The sequence below is a fragment of the Indicator indicator genome, chromosome 26, assembly GCF_027791375.1.
Source record: "Indicator indicator isolate 239-I01 chromosome 26, UM_Iind_1.1, whole genome shotgun sequence".
Lineage (NCBI taxonomy): Eukaryota > Metazoa > Chordata > Aves > Piciformes > Indicatoridae > Indicator > Indicator indicator.
The window spans coordinates 13308381-13324054 of record NC_072035.1 but is presented as its reverse complement, the minus strand read 5'-3'; the positions used below and the strand labels follow the sequence as shown (position 1 = coordinate 13324054).

The 15674-nt window shown below is 51.5% G+C and overlaps 1 protein-coding gene across 1 annotated transcript in view; it reads left to right on the top strand.

The window, feature by feature from the left end:
• Positions 1-3947: 3947 nt before the first annotated feature.
• Positions 3948-15674, top strand: part of RBM19 (RNA binding motif protein 19) — a 70094-nt gene continuing 58367 nt past the window's right edge. Inside the window, exons 1-14 of the mRNA XM_054392751.1 lie at positions 3948-3983; positions 4724-4906; positions 5511-5642; positions 5876-5914; positions 7379-7595; positions 8840-9108; positions 10217-10291; positions 10543-10621; positions 11330-11401; positions 12305-12505; positions 13584-13714; positions 14120-14241; positions 14964-15060; positions 15513-15623. Of these exons, the coding sequence (XP_054248726.1) occupies positions 3948-3983; positions 4724-4906; positions 5511-5642; positions 5876-5914; positions 7379-7595; positions 8840-9108; positions 10217-10291; positions 10543-10621; positions 11330-11401; positions 12305-12505; positions 13584-13714; positions 14120-14241; positions 14964-15060; positions 15513-15623 (1764 nt within the window). The remainder of the gene's footprint in view (positions 3984-4723; positions 4907-5510; positions 5643-5875; positions 5915-7378; positions 7596-8839; positions 9109-10216; positions 10292-10542; positions 10622-11329; positions 11402-12304; positions 12506-13583; positions 13715-14119; positions 14242-14963; positions 15061-15512; positions 15624-15674) is intronic.

The window sequence follows — 15674 nt, the reverse complement described above, 5'->3', positions numbered from 1 at the left end:
GCACAGGGACAGGAGGCTCTCATATTGGCATTGTCAAAGGCAGCAATTTCCATGGGGAAAAAAAATCCCCAAGCCCAAATTCATCCCAGCTCTTTCCCAGTCTTTGTTTTGGAGTGTGAGCTCTTGGACCCAGTGAGCCATCTAAGATGTCTGTACCATACCCTGTCTATCTTCTACCCATGCTGTGAGCCAGCAGAAGAAGGGTTAAGGATGTTCTTCAGAACAGATATTCAAGCACTGAGAGCTGCCTTCCAAAACCTCCTTTGAATCTGATCAAGACAGAGCCTCAGTTTCCCTCTTGTTGTTCCCAGACTGGGATCTCTGCTCAGAAATGAAGCCTGCCTTGGGGAAGGACCTTCCCAGGTGCAGCAGAACCATCCACTGAAGGAGCAACTCTCTTATCTCTCTGGCCCCAAAATCTCCAGTTTTCCAGGAAAAGGATGTTGTTCCCCTCCCTGAGGGGCAGAAAACACAAAGGAACTCACAGCTGAAGTCAGTATTTGCCTAACTTCTCCTTCTCTATTAGATCTTTGCATCTGGGGAGGGCTAATGTTTGTTGTCTTCAAAGAAGTGAGATTAGCAAAGCTGAGGATAGAATCATAGAATCAGTCAGGGTTGGAAGGGACCACAAGGATCATCTAGTTCCAATCCCCCTGCCATGGGCAGGGACACCTCACACTAGGATCTCCATGGACTTTGTAAAACTCACATCCCCACAGGGACACCGAGGCTTCTTTGCTGGGATTAAGAGTCAGCTTGGGCACCTGGCCTAGTAAAGCCCTTCTTGGCCCAAGCTTCAGTAGAGAACTGGTTCTTTCTGTCCTGAGGACACAGCCTCAGCAGCCAAGCTTCCACCTGGGGAAAATCAACCCTGATTGCAGGAGAGGTTAATAGGAGGGCAATTGCAGTCCCAGGTGAAGTCCCAGCTGGGGGTGATGACCCACTGAGAGCAGAATGCTGGTCTTGGTGTCCCTGCAATGCCTGGTGAGAAAGCAGGAGCAGGCAAGGACAGTGCTGGCTGGCCATTACTGGCAGGAGCTGGGCACTGCTGCTGGCTGTGAGCAGCAGGTGAGGACAAGATGGGGAGGGAGAGAGGGAGGGCAAGTGTCTTGGAGAGGACAAGGGTGACAAGGGCAGGGTCTGGATGTGTTAGTGATGGTGCAAGTGCAGCCCTGTCAGTGCCAGCCTTCATCCCAAGTGACAGACCTGACAGCCTGGCCAAGGACAAAGGAAGGAGCAGAGGGCAAAGGGGGGAGGGAGCTGGATTGCTGGTACTGTGACACCTCATGAAGACCCCTCTGAAGGGCCAGGTGAATGGGAGCAGGAGCATCTCCTCCTGGATACCCCCAGCTGGGGCTGTGGGGTGAGGTGGATTTGTGCTGTACATTTTCCCTTTGAGCAGGGCACCAGATGACAGTCCCAGCAGCATCCCATCTTTTCCTGTTTCCTGTGCTCTGAGCCTGGCTGTTGGCCTGGGTCTTTTTCCTTGGAAAATGCAAATGTTTCCCTTGCTGCTCACCTGGAAGGAGAGCATGGGTGCAGGTTGGGCTCTCTGGTTAACAAACCTGCATCCCAGTCCCACCAGGAAATTGGGATGTAGCAGTGGTGTGGCTGGCTTGAGGACTGATCTCTCTATGCTCCTTGATGCTTTTGAACTTTCAGGATGGGCACAGCCAGCTGAATCCAGCTCAAAGGAGTGTTAGGAGATGGTGCCCCTGCCTACACTGCTTATGGGATGGAAGACCTCTGTGCCAGGGTGGCTTGGGTTGGGCATCTCTAGGATAAAGTGGGTGTGGAGCCAGACTGAAAATTAGTGAGGGTTGTGCTGAAACTGAGAGGTGCCCTGAGCACTTTCCTCTGGGACTAAAGGTATAGAATCAGACTTCAGACCCTCGTGTAAGACAGGCAGAGACGGACAAAAGAGCTGTAAGAGGGGATGCTTGAAGGGGAATAATCCTGCTTCCCCCAAATAATCTCCTCTTCCAGCACTCAGTGCTTAATAACCCTTGGGGGACTTTTTCTTCCATTATTTTTGCCTCTTTTGCTCATGGCAGCTCCTGCAGCACACTGTCCCTGGGCTGTGGTGTTCTTTAGCTGCTCCTTGGAGAGGACTCAGAATAGAATTGTTAGGGTTGGAAGGGACCTCAAAGATCATCTAGCTCCAACCCCCCTGCCATGGGCAGGAACACCTCACACTAGTTCAGGTTGCTCAGAGCCACATCCAGCCTGGCTGCAAAATCCTCTGGGGATGTGGCTTCTACCACCTCCCTGGGCAACCTGTTCCAATGTCTCACTGCCCTCATGGGTAAGAATTTCTTCCTAACATCAAATCTGAATCTACCCATTTCTATTTTTTTTCCCCATTCCCCCTAGTCCTATTGTTACCTGGCACCCTAAAAAGTCCCTCCCCAGCTTTCTTGTAGGCTCCCTTAAGATACTGGAAGGCCACAAGAAGGTCTCCTCAGAGCCTTCTCATCTCCAGCCTGAATAGTCCCAACTCTCTCAGTCTGTCCTCATAGCAGAGGAGCTCCAGCCCTCTGATCATCTTCGTGGCCCCTCTCTGGACATGCTCCAGCACGTCTCCAGATCCTTCCTGTAATAGGGGCTCCAGAACTGCACTTCTGCTTTTCCCCTTCCTTTTCCCTACTGCCTGGGGGGAGCAGGGCAGCAGAGCAAGCTGTGGCTTCTCTCCAGCTCAAACCAGACCCTCGCACTCCCCGCCGGTTTTGTTTCGGTTTTTTTTTTTCTCGCGTGGGCTCTGCCGTGGCCGGCTCGGAGCTGCCCAGCGCGGAGCGGTGGGTACCGAGCTCCCTCCTCCGGCCCGGCCCGGGGCTGCACCGCAATCAGCGGAGAGCCCCGGGGCTGGGAAGCGGGCGGGTCTGCAGCGGGGTCCTCTCGGATGGACAAGGAGGACAGCAGCACCGAGGGGATTCTGACAGCGGCTGGTAACTGGGTGGCAGGGGGCAGAGGATGACCTCCCGGGAGACGCTGCCACCTGTCCCCATGCGCAGCCCGACCTCCGGTCCCAGCTTGGGGCATGGCTGGAGATCTCTGCCCGCTGCAGAGCCAGCCAGCTGAATATGAGCCAGCAGTGTGCCCAGGTGGCCAAGAAGGGCACCGGCATCCTAGCCGGTGTGAGCAATAGTGTGGCCAGCAAGACCAAGGCAGGGATTGTCCTCCTGTACTTGGCACCGGTGAAGTCACACCTCGACTCCTGGGTTCTGTTTTGGGTGACTTATTACAAGAAGTACATTTTGGTGCTGGAGCATGTCTAGAGAAGGGTAACAAAGCTGGCGTAGAGTCTGGGCTGGTGCTAGGAGCGGCTGAGGGAACTCAGATTGTTTAGCCTGGAGGTAAAGAGGTTGAGGGGAGAGCTCATTGCTCTCTACACCTCCCTGAAAGGAGGTGGGAGACAGGTGGGGATTGCTGTCTTGCAAGGAACAAGAGATAGCACAATTGAAGACTCGGGCTGCACCAGGAGAGGTTTAGGTTGGACATGAGGAATAATTTCTTCCCCAGAAGGAAGGCTGCCCAGGGCAGTGGTGGGGTCGCCATCCTTGCAGGGATTGAAAAGCTGTGGGGATGCGGTGCCGAGGGACATGGTTTAGTGGTGAGCTGGCAGTGCTGGGTTAATGGCTGGACTCAATGATCTTAAAGACCTCTTCCAACCAAAACGGTTCTGTGATTCTAGTTCCCTCCGGTGCTCCGTTTGCCCCGCTCCGGCTACCCCCTGTGCCATTCCTCGCACAACAGCTTCCCCCTCGCTCCCCGCCGCACCGCGGCTAGGGCCCAGCCCCGCCCCTGGCGCCTGCGCGCTGCCGCCCCTCGCCCACGTGAGCCGGCGGCAAGATGGCGGCGCCCAGGGGCTGGCGTGTGCGGCACTGAGCGCGCCGGAGCCCTGCGCTCTCCCCGCTTCGTTCTGTCGCCTCCCGCTTTCTGTCGCCGCCATGTCGCGGCTTATCGTGAAGAACCTCCCTAACGGGGTGAGCTCTCCGCGTGGTTGCGGCGTCTGTGTGGTGGAGGGGGCTTTCGTGGCCCAAGGATGGTGCGGCGGAACACCCCGGGAGTAGGGGAATGCGGGCTTCTGGGCAGGGAGAAGACCTGGGAGGAGAGGGGACTCTCGGTGTGGTGGGGCCTGGAGTGAAAGGGGAGGTTTCCTGGGAGAGAAGGTCTTCGTTTCGGAGTGGGATGAGGAAGGTGGCTGGGTTGGGGGAGCAGGGAGATGACCTAGGGGAACATGCTCTGAGGGTGGAAGGGGTCGTGGAGATGTGCTGTGGTAAGAGTGCTGTGTGAGAGCGAGGAGATATCCTTGGGGGGAGGATAGTAAGAGACCCTGAGCAAGGAGAGCCTCAGGAGAGGTGTCTCCCATCTGGGAGATGGCCTGGGGAAGAGGAGGCAGAGTGTGATGTATGGGCTGGGGAAGGGAGCTGGCAGCCCCTCAGTGTGGGAGGGCAGAGCTTGTTGTGCTCATCGGCTGGAAGCTGGGTGCAGGTTCACACCGTGCTGCTTTGCTGCCAGCAGGGTGTCCCATGAGGGTGTCACCGTGCCTGTGGGTGACCTGGGGGTCGGTTGTGGTCACAGTGAAGGGATTTGGTGGCTGGCATGGGGGAGGAGTTGGTCAGAGTTGTCCCAGTACAGCACTTTGGAAGCTCTCTGGCAGCAAATGCTTTGTTTTGAAAAGCGTTTTTCCCTGCATTGCTGATTTGCCTTCCTCACTTCCCAGATGAAGGAAGATCGCTTTCAGAAGCTGTTTGCTGCCTTTGGGACGCTCACTGACTGCTGCTTGAAGTTCACCAAGGATGGCAAGTTCCGGAAGTTTGGCTTCGTTGGCTACAAGTCTGACGACGAAGCTCAAAGAGCACTGAACCACTTCAACAAAAGTTTCATAGACACCTCCAGAGTCACAGTGAGTTCAGAGTGCTGGAGCACCTCTCCTAGGAGGATAGGCTGAGGGAATTGGGGCTGCTCAGCCTGGAGAAGAGAAGCCTCTGGGGAAGCCTTAGAGCAGCCTTCCAGTACTTGAAGGGGGCTACAGGAGAGCTGGGGAGGGACTTTTTATAAGGGCCTGTAGTGATAGGATAGGGGCAATGGTTTGAAACTCAAGCAGGGTAGATTAAAGTTGGACACCTCTCACTAGACCAGGTTGCTCAAAGTCTTATCCAGCCTGGCCTTGAACACCTCCAGGGAGTGGGCTTCTGCAACCAGGGATAAAGTATCCACAACCTCTCTGGGCAACCTGTTGTTCCAGAGTCTCACCACTCTCATACTGAAGAACTTCCCAAGACCCAGTCTAAACCTGCTCTCCTTCAGCTTAAAACCATTCCTCCTTGTCCTGTTGCTAGATACCCTCATGAAAAGTCCTTCTCCAGCATTCCTGTAGGTTGCTTTCAGGTATAGGAAAGCAGCTCTAAGGTCCCTGATGTAAGAAGGGTTCCTGAATGAGGCTTATTCATCACTTACAGAATCAGAGAGTTGAATTGAATGAAAAGATCTGATTGATTGTTTTGCAGGTTGAGTTATGCAAGTCTTTTGGAGACCCTTCAAAACCCAAAGCATGGAGTAAGCACTCACAGAAGGCTCCTGCCACAGAAAAACAGACTGAGAAGCCTGTGACAAGTGCAGTCCCTGAAGGCACAAAGAAAGTGAGTCTTATGTGTTGCCTTGAGGCTCTGGTGCCTGTCAGTGACTTCCAGAGGGAAGGGCAGTCCAGTGTGTAGTGAAGGGAACAGAGTAACTGGGACAGGAGATGTTGAAGCCGTGGTTCTGGAATTTTCTGCCTTAGGCTCTGTGTTCTCTGTGTCATTGGATTACCTGAGAAATTCTTTTGGCTGTGCTTTTAATGAGCCTTTCTAAACATGTTGGTTTTTTTCCCTAGAATAAAAAGAAGAAAGATCCAGCAGAAAACTTAAAGGAGGTGAGTTGAGCTTGAGTCACCATCCAGACATTCTTGCTAGCTTGCAAGAGCTAGAGAGCAAGAGCTGCATGACTCTTTTCTGTGCTGCTTCCCATGCTCCTCATTCAGGCAAGGGGTATGACTGGCACAGAATCACAGAATCTTAGAGGCTGGAAGGAATCTCTGAAGATCATCCAGTCCAAACCCCCTGCCCAGAGCAGGATCACCCAGGGCAGGCCACACAGGCCCTCATCCAGGTGGATTTTGAATGTCTCCAGAGAAGGAGACTCCAAAAGCTCTCTGGGCAGCCTGCTCCAGGGCTTTGTCACCATCACAGTGAGAAAGTTTTTTCCTTCTGTTCACGTGGAATCTCTTCTGCTCCAGCTTGCACCCACTGCCCCTTGTCCTGTTGTTGGACATCACTGAGCAGAGCCTGGCTCTGTCCTTCTGACACTGCCCTTCACATCTTTATCAGCATGAATGAGGTCACCCCTCAGGCTCCTCTTCCCCAAGCTAAAGAGCCCCAGCTCCCTCAGCTTTTCCTCTCAAGGGAGATGTTCCACTCCCTTCATCACCTTTGCTGGATGGACTCTTTCAAGCAGTTTCCTATCCTTGAGCTCTTGTTCACTGTCACTTTAGTTCTACTGTTACTTTTATTCTAACAATCCCACTACTGGGGACCAGTTTCTTAGTTGTCAGCTCCTGTGTGACCACAGATTGCATCCAGGACTGCTCTGTTTTAACAGTTCTAGTTTTAATCACATGCAAGTTTTGTTGTTTTTTTTTTTTTCCACATTTAATTTGTGTGGTTTTTCCTTTTTCAATGTTCTATTTGCTGCTTTAAAATGCTTTCTAAATCTCAAATACAAAAAAAAAAAAAAAGACAAGACTTTAGTCAATTTAAATGCTCACTTTGTGAGTCAAAGTGGACTTCCCTTCAAGGGAGCTTTTTAGTGTGGCCAAAGAAGGGCAACAAAGCTGGTGAAGTGTCTGGGGGAAAAAGCCTTGTGAGGAGCAGCTGAGGGACCTGAGGTTGCTCAGCCTTGAGTAAAGCAGGCTGAGGAGAGACCTCCTTGCTCTCCACAACTCCCTGAAAGGAGGTTGGAACCAGGTAGGGGTTGGTTTCTTATTCCAGGTTCCAAGTGACAAGAGGAAACAGCCTCAAGTTGCACCAGGGGAGGTTTGTTGGACATGAGGAACAGTTTCTTCCCCTTGAGGGTTGTCAAGGAACAGTCTGCCCAGGGAGGCAGTGGAGTCCCTGTCCCTGGAGGGTTTGAAAAGCTGTGTAAATGTGGTGCTGAGGAATATGATTTAGTGGTGAGCTGGCAGTGCTGGGTTAAGGGTTGCACTTGATGATGTTAAAGGTCTCTCCCAACCAAAATGATTCTGTGACTCTAAATGAGGTGGTATCTTTGAACTCAGAGTTGCAACAAGCTCTCCTGTGTCTGTCTTCACAGCCTGTCTGCTTGGTTTCTTTCTCAACAGCTGGAAGAAGATGAAACATTCCAGGAGTTCTTGGTGGTTCACCAGAAACGGTCCCAGGTGGCCACCTGGGCTAATGACACTTTGGCAGAGGAGGCCAAGAAGGGGAAATCTAAGTCAGCAGCTGATGATTATCTGAACTTTGATTCAGATGAGTCTGAGGAGATGAGTGAGAAGGAGGATGGGGATGAACCCTCTGGAGATGAGGAGGAAACCAAAGGTACTGAAATGAGTTATATCACCCTTTGCTTGTCTTTGTCTTGTCCCCACCTACCTTGGAGTGCTGCTTCCAAATGGAGATGGTGTCATCAGGAAGGTGGTTTCTCCAGCATGGGACTCCTTCTGTGTGCTGTGGGATTGTGGGTTTTGCCCAAAATCTGGGGAAATGTGGGAAATGCAGTTTCTGGTACTAAGGGGATTGCGTTTATGCTTTCCCCTGGGACCTTAAATCAGTGTCTAGAGAAGTGCAAGAGGACAAACAGCCTCTTTTGTTTCCCTTAAATGATCTCCTAACCTTGCAGCCACTTTCACCTCCAGGATTCCTAGAGCTGGATGTGGTTTCTCTGCCCCTGCCCTGCAGGTGTTCACAGCCAGGTTGGATGAGGCCTTGAGCAGCCTTGGGCTGGTGGAAGGTGTTTCTGCCCATGGTAGGGGGATTGTAACTAGACAACATTTAGGGTCTCTTCCAACCCAAACCATTCTATGCTTCCATGGTTCCACAGGTTCTTTAACCTGCAGCTGAGGTCTGTGAACTGCTCTGTTCTGCCTGGGATGCTTATTTCTGGAAATGTTGGTGTGTGCTTGGGCCCTGTCGGAGCTGATGGGATGGGACAGAGTTCAGTATGTTGGATCCTGAAAGGAAAACTGTTATCTAGTGCTTAATAGAGTGAGAAATCTGGTCTGCAGCCTGCTCTATGTCTTGTTAGACTCCAGTGTCCCTGCACCAGTGGTGAATGTGCTTTTGGAGCCTTTCTACCTCTCTCTCCGTGTTATTTCCTCATGCTGTTCTGTTGGAGTCAGTGGCATTTTCCTTGCTGCCCCTCATCTCTCTGGGTAACTAAACTTGAGGTTTAATCAGTTGACCTTTGGTGGGTGTGGAGGGATGTTTTGGAATGACAACTTCATCTTTACCCTGGAGAAATAAGTTGAACAATTGAAAAGCTTCTCTGGGGTCTGCTTGAAGCATTTGGTTACAATAGAGACAAAACACACTCCTGTGGAGTTCCTCAAGCTCATTTCTGCTTTGTTTTATACCTGAAGAGTTGCTTTGAAAAGGAAGGAGCCAGACTGTCAGGCTGGAAGTGCTGAGATAAGATTGTTCTGCTGTTCTCAAGCCTTTCATTCCCATAGGACAGCTAGAGGAGAGGAAGATGGTTCTCTGAAGGTGTTCCCAGCTTTTGACTGGCTGGGGAGAAAGCAGCAATGTCTGTGTGCAAAACTCTTCTGGTCTCTCCTCTCTGACAGCAAAGAAAGAAGGGAAGAAGGCAGCTACCAGGAAAGACCTCTCAGATATGGATTACCTGAAATCTAAAGTGGTGAAGGATTCTTCCTCCTCATCCAGTACAGAGGAAGAAACAGACAGTGAGGAGGTGGAGCAGGAAAGTGAGAGCGAGGAGGATTCAGGCATTGCAGAAACCACCAACACCCACACAGAGAGAAGGGGGAAGCCAAAAGCCCAACAAACACAGCCAGAGACACCAGTGGAGAAGAAGAAAAAAGGAGCCATGCTGAAGGTTTGCCTTGATGAGACTTTTGTCTTCTCTAAAGCAGGAGCTTCCTGGGGTAGTGTGTCTCTGTTAGTCACTCCAGGGATGGGCTGTGAGCTTGAAGGCCGTGGGACCTCCTAGGTACCAGCTCTTTTGGCTCCCTGAGTGGGAGCTGTTATAGGAAGCTAACTGGATCTCCTCTTAGTGCTGGTGGAATTCCTGAGGCTGGGGCTTCCACACAAGTGCTGTTAGTGCCCTTTTCAGAGGCTGTTGTGTCTGACCTGTCTGCAGGACACTGTTCTGCAGAACTCAGTGTTTAGTGACTAGGTTTGACAGGCTCAGCCAAACCTTGCACACTCACCTGGCACCTCCTGCTGAGGCTGATGCAGCTGTGAGAATCTTGCCCAGGTGGCCAAGAAGGCCAACAGCATTCTAGCTTGGATCAGGAATAGTGTAGCCAGCAGGACCATGGAGGTGATTATCCCTCTGTACACGATACAGGTGAGGCCATGCCTTTAATACTGGGGTCAGTTTGAGAGCCTTCACTTCAGGAAGGACATTGAGGTGCTGGAGCAGGTCCTGAGAAGGGCAGCAAAGCTGAGGTAGGGTCTGGAGAACAGGTGAAGAGCAGCTGAGGGAGCTGGGGTGGTTTAGTCTGGAGAAGAGGAGGCTGAAGGGAGACCTTCTGGCTCTCTACAGCTCCCTGAAAGGAGGTTGGAGTGAGGTCAGAGTTGGTCTCTTCTCCCTGGTAACAAGTGACAGGATGAGGGGAAACAGCCTCAAGTTGCACCAGGAAAGGTTTGGGTTGAATATGAGAAGAAACTTCTTCACTGAAAGGATTAGCAAACAGTGGAACAAGCTCCTGAGAGTGGTGGCTGAATCCCCATGGCTGGAGGTGTTTCAAAGAGGCAGAGGTACAGTGCTGAGGGACATGGTTTAGCACCAGCCTTGGTAGGGTTGAGTAATGGTTGGACTCAAGGATCTTTCTAACCAAAACAACTCCATGATTTTGTGATCACTTGACATTTTTTCCTGCTCTTCAGCTTCCTGTTTGTGGTGCAAGACCAGCTTGTTGTGCCGTGGCCTTTGCTGGTTTTCACTCTCCTTTTCTCTTCATCTCCATCCTTCTGTCCAGAACCAAGGCAGCTCAGCTGAAGCCAGCACACTGTACACAGTGGAACTTCGTGGTGCTCCCTTCAACATCACAGAGGTGAGCTTAGTAACCAAGCTGGGAAAGGAGGCTCAAGGAGGGGGAGGGAAGGGTTGGTGTTTAACTTGGTGTGACCTTTGCAGAGCCTTCTGTCATCGCTTATGGAGCTCTTGTGAGTGTTGTGCTGGAGGTCAAGGAAACTTTTGAAGTGCAGAGGTGGTGTGTGGTGCATGTTTTATAGTGTGTATAAAAGACTGAAGCCTGCTGCTCACTCCCTCTGAGAATTTATGTCAGCACAATTCTTCCTGCAGCAAAGGGTCCGTGAATTCTTCCTGCCTCTGAAGCCAGTGGCAATCCGGATGGGCAAAGAAGCCCAGGGGAAAAAGAAAGGTACTGTGTGCATGTGGAAGGACCTCTCTCTGTTACCCCTCTGCTCTTTCTACCTGCACTTCCAAACTGCTGGCTCATGTCCTGCTTCTTGCAGACCTTTCCATGACTTTGCAGCTCACCTTGCCCTAGTTGCTGACCATAGGATGCCGTGGGCAGAGTAATGTTGGCTGGGCTCCCTTTGGAGCAGCAGCAGGAGCCTTTTCCTTGATCTGCCTCCTTTCCTCAACATCCCAAACCATGCCAAGGAAAGGCCTCTTCCTCTGAGATGGCTCCAAGGACTTTGCTGACCTCTGTGCATTGGCTGCAGGGTAGTCTTTGACCAAAGTGGGTCTCCTGATGGGCTGTGACTCCCATCAGGAAGAGTGTGGAGCAGGTCCTCACAGCTGGTGTGAAGCTTTGCTATATTCTGCTCTCCTTTCATAGTCTAACAGTGAAGTGGCTGTACCTTCTATTTCTTCTTGGAGACACCTATGAAAGCCTCCTTCAACTGTTAAGCTGGGCTTCTTTGGTTTGCATGTAGAGAAAGCTTTTCAAAGGCACCTTCCAGTCTGACATGGCCACTTTCAGGCTGGATCGAAACTTGAATGGGAGCTGAATGCTTTCTCTATAGGAATCTCTATTAAAGAAAGCCCAATTCACCCTTAATTAGCCAATTAGTGCTTGTATGTTCCCCACATGATGCTCAGTTGAACCTTTCCTTCCTCCAAGGTTGTATCTTTGTTGACTTGAAGAGTGAAGCAGAAGTGCAGAGGGCCTTGAAGCGGAAAAAAGAATACCTAGGTAAGGGCTGTTTGTTCCTCCTTGTTCTGCCTGCTGTCCATGGCAGGGTGCTCAGCTGCTGAAGTGTTCCCTGCACAAATGTCTCCTCTTTTGAGTTTTTCCCAGGCAGATGGTGGGGGTGGTTTCCTTTGCTCAGCTGACAGGGCATAAACCAGGTGCTGGGTGAGGAGCAGCATAGAATTGGCAAGAGGCTGGGCTGTGCCTGTTGCTCTTTGGCCCTTGGTTTTTGTCCTGTGCTTGAAGCATCTTGCTCTTTTTTCGTTTGATTAGATCTTGCTTAAAGCTGGTTGGGATGGTGCAGGGGATTTGGCCAAATGGTTCTGTAAGCCTGTGTTTGAATTCTGGGTTTTGGCCTAGCTCTTGGTGGAACTGCTGAAATTGTCTTTGTGAAAATCCTGTGCAGAACAGGAATATAAATAGGAGTGGGGAGGAACTTCTTTGCTGTGAGGGTGCTGGAGCCCTGGAGCAGGCTGCCCAGAATGGTTGTGGAGTCTCTGGAGATATTCCAAACCTGCCTTGATATGATCACAGAGTGACAGAATGGTAAGGGTTGGAAGGGACCTCTGGAGATCATCAAGTCCAACATCCCTGCCAGAGCAGGTTCATCTAGAGCAGGTTGCACAGGATGGTACCCAGGTGGGTTTTGAATGACTCCAGAGATGGAGACTCCACCACCTCTCTGGGCAGCCTGTTCCAGTGCTCCACAACCCTCAAAGAAGTTCCTCCTCACGTTTGAACGGAACTTCCTGTGTTCAGGTTTGTGCCCACTGCCCCTTGTCCTTTGACTGGGCACCACCAAAAAGAGACTGGTCCCATCCTCCTGACACCCACCCTTTGTATTGATAAGCACTGAGGGCTTTGGGAAGCATCTCCTGTGCTTGTGTGTGTGTGTTTATGGATTAGGAGGACGATGCATCGAGGTATTCCGATGCAGGAACGCCCCAAAAGAAGCTGTTCCAGCAAAACCTGAGAAGCAGCCCTGGCAAAGAAGAAAGAGGGATGATGAGGAAGAAGAGGACTTGGCTGAATCAGGAAGGCTCTTTGTCAGGAATCTGCCCTTTACTAGCACTGAGGAGGACTTGGAGAAGCTCTTTTCCAAGTATGGTAAGGATTTGCTGTGGGACTGGGGCTTGCAGGGCTGTCCTATTTCTTTGTGCACACAAAGGTTCTCTTGGGGGTGAAGGGACAAAGCTCTCTGTCCAACACTTTGAACTACCTGAGGGGAGGTTGTAGGCAGGTGGGGGTTGGGCTCTTCTCCCAGGCAACCAGCAGCAGAACAAGAGGACACAGTCTCAAGTTGTGCCAGGGGAGGTCTAGGCTGGAGATTAGGAGGAAGTTCTTCACAGAGAGAGAGATTTGCCATTGGAATGGGCTGCCCAGGGAGGTGGTGGAGTCTCCATCACTGGAGATGTTCAAGAGAAGCCTGGATGAGGCACTTAGTGCCATGGTCTAGGTGATGGCTTAGGGCTGGGTGATAGGTTGGACTGGATGATCTTGGAGGTCTCTTCCAACCTGGTTGATTCTATGATTCTAATATGGACTCACTCCCACCAGCCTTATTGCCTGGTGTGGTCATGTGTGGCTGTTTGGCTTTGAACCTGCTGCTGGTTCCATGCTGTGGTCTGGAAGGGACCTTAAAGGTGATGACCATGGACAGGAATCCCTCTCATTAGAGCAGGCTGCTCAAGGCCTTATCCAGCCTGGCCTTGAACACCTCCAGGGAGGAGGCATCCACAACCTCCATGGGCAACCTGTTCCAGTGTCTCACCACCTTCACTGTAAAGAATTTCTTCCTAATGTCCAATCTAAACCTCCCCTGCTCCAGTTTCAAACCATTGCCCCTTGGCCTATCACCACACCCTTGTTAAAAGTCCCTTCCCAGCTCTCCTGTAGCCCCCTTCAGGTACTGGAAGGCTGCTCTAAGGTCTCCCCAGAGCCTTCTCCTCTCCAGGCTGAACAACTCTCTCAGCCTGTCCCCACAGGAGAGGTGCTGCAGCCCTCTGCTCATCTTTGTGGCCCACTTTGGACTTGCTCCAGCAGTTTGATGTCCCTCTTGCGTTGGGGTCCCCAGAACTCGACGCAGTGCTCCGGGTAGGACCTCAGGAGAGCACAGAGTGCCTCTGCCAGCTGAGAGCAGGGCTGTGCAAAGACATCAATCACAGTGAAGCTTTGCCTTCTGCAGGTCCCCTCTCAGAGATCCATTTCCCTATAGACAAGCTGACCAAGAAACCCAAGGGCTTTGCTTTCATCACCTACATGATGCCCGAGCACGCCGTGAAGGCCTATGCAGAAATGGATGGGCAGGTGTTCCAGGTATGGTCTCTGACTGCTGCCTGTCCTGTGCTCTTGGACTGCAGCTGGTGGCAGTTTGTTAGTAATGTGGCCAGGTGTTTGCTCCTGTGCTTTGCTGGAATGGTTGAACCTCTTCTGTCTTGCTGCATGGGGACACAGTTGCTGTAGGTGGACAGCAGCTTTGGGCAGCCTTGCAGGAACCCAAGTGTGAGCTGGAGGTGGAGAAAAGAGGTCAGAGTCTCAGCCTCTCACACTGTGTGGCTGCTTTTGACTTGCAATAATGTGTCCTTTGGGAAGGAAGGTTCCCTCTGTCCACTTAGGCTGCTTGACCAGGAAAGGTGCAAGAAAATTCCCTGGGCTCTGCGTAGTTCCTTAACTTCTGTGGTTCATTATGGAGCTGCTGGAGCTATTCTGCCTTCCTTCTAGGGTAGAATGATGCATCTTCTGCCATCCACAATCAGAAAGGAAAAAAATGAAGATGGGGATGCAGAAGAGTCTTCCTCCTACAAGAAGCAGAAAGAGGCCAAGGACAAAGCCAGCAGTGCCAGGTACAGAGGTGTCTCGTGGTGGGGCAAGGCAACACAACCTGCCAAATTCCACAAGACAGGAGTGCACCTGGGGCTGTGTAGGTTACCAAAGTCAAGAAAGCACTTGCTGTGCAGCTCTGCTTCCTTCACCTCTTGCCCCCTTGATTCCTCTGTCCAAGCAGTAGTCCAGTGAGCAGCAGGAAGTGAGAGAAACATTTGAAATCAAAAGTTGGTGAGAGGCTGTAATTCTTAAGGGGGGGTGTGTTCAGATCAGTTTGGTCTTTCCCAACCACTTCTATTGCTAAACTTTGCAGGAACTTTATCTTTCTGTGTGAGAGATGTAGTTTGAAAGAAGTGGCTGGTGCTTTCTAACTTGAAGGGTAAGGAGTGCAGGCTTGCTTGCATGGGCTTTGTGCTTTTAGGAAACCAGTTGAAGAGAGGTGTTCCTCTGAGCCACCATCTGAACTTCAGCTCTAAGTGCAGAGTGGTGACCAGTGACCTCCAAGCTGCTTGCACAGCTGCCTGCACTGCTGCCTTCCTGTTTGCTCTCCAGTCGTGTTGCCCTCATCCTGTCCCTTCTCTGAGGGTATTACATCCTTCTTTTCCCCTGACTCTACACCCTGGCTGCTCATGGTGGCATTCAAAGCTCCTTTTTCCCAGGACCACTGAGTAGAGAGAGACAGCAGTGGAAGAAGGGTTCCCCCCCCTGATGCTGAACCTGGCTCTTCCCTCTTTTTTTCCAGCTCTCACAACTGGAACACGTTGTTTGTGGGGACAAACGCTGTGGCTGATGCCATTGCTCAGAAGTACAATGCCTCCAAAAGCCAAGTGCTGGATCATGTGAGTTGGGTTCTTGATCAGCTGGGGTAGGACATCACTTCTCTAGCAGTTTCCTCGTGCTCAAGACCTTCCTGGGCTTGTTGTGCAGCAAAAGCCTCTGTGCATCAATGAGCACCTTGCAGGCTGAGAGATGAGTGGGGCTGTAGCTTCTCTGTGGGGTCTGAGCCCCAAAAATCCTCTGTCACTGGAAGATAAAGTGACACTCCCAGCCCTTCTCCCCTCTCTGCTTTGAATTTTGCATTTCTGCATAACTGGAAGTTGATGGAATTTGCAACCTAAACCTCAGATCCTTCCTGGAAAACCTACATTTTGCTCTGGGACATGTTGTGATCCAAACAGCACAACACCCACCAGCTTCAGAGGAGCTGCAGCATTTTATCACCAGGCTTGCTGCCAAATTCTCTTTGCACCTGCTTCTGAGAGCAGCAGGTGACTGCCATTCTTGCTTGCAGGAGAGTAAAGACAGCGTGGCAGTGAGGATTGCTCTGGGAGAAACCGAGCTGGTCCAGGAGATTCGCCGGTTCCTCATGGAAAACGGAGTCAGCCTGGATTCCTTCAGTCAGGTGAGGAGCCCAGCTGCAGCCAGCCAAGTGCTGGGTCCTGCACCTGGGTCA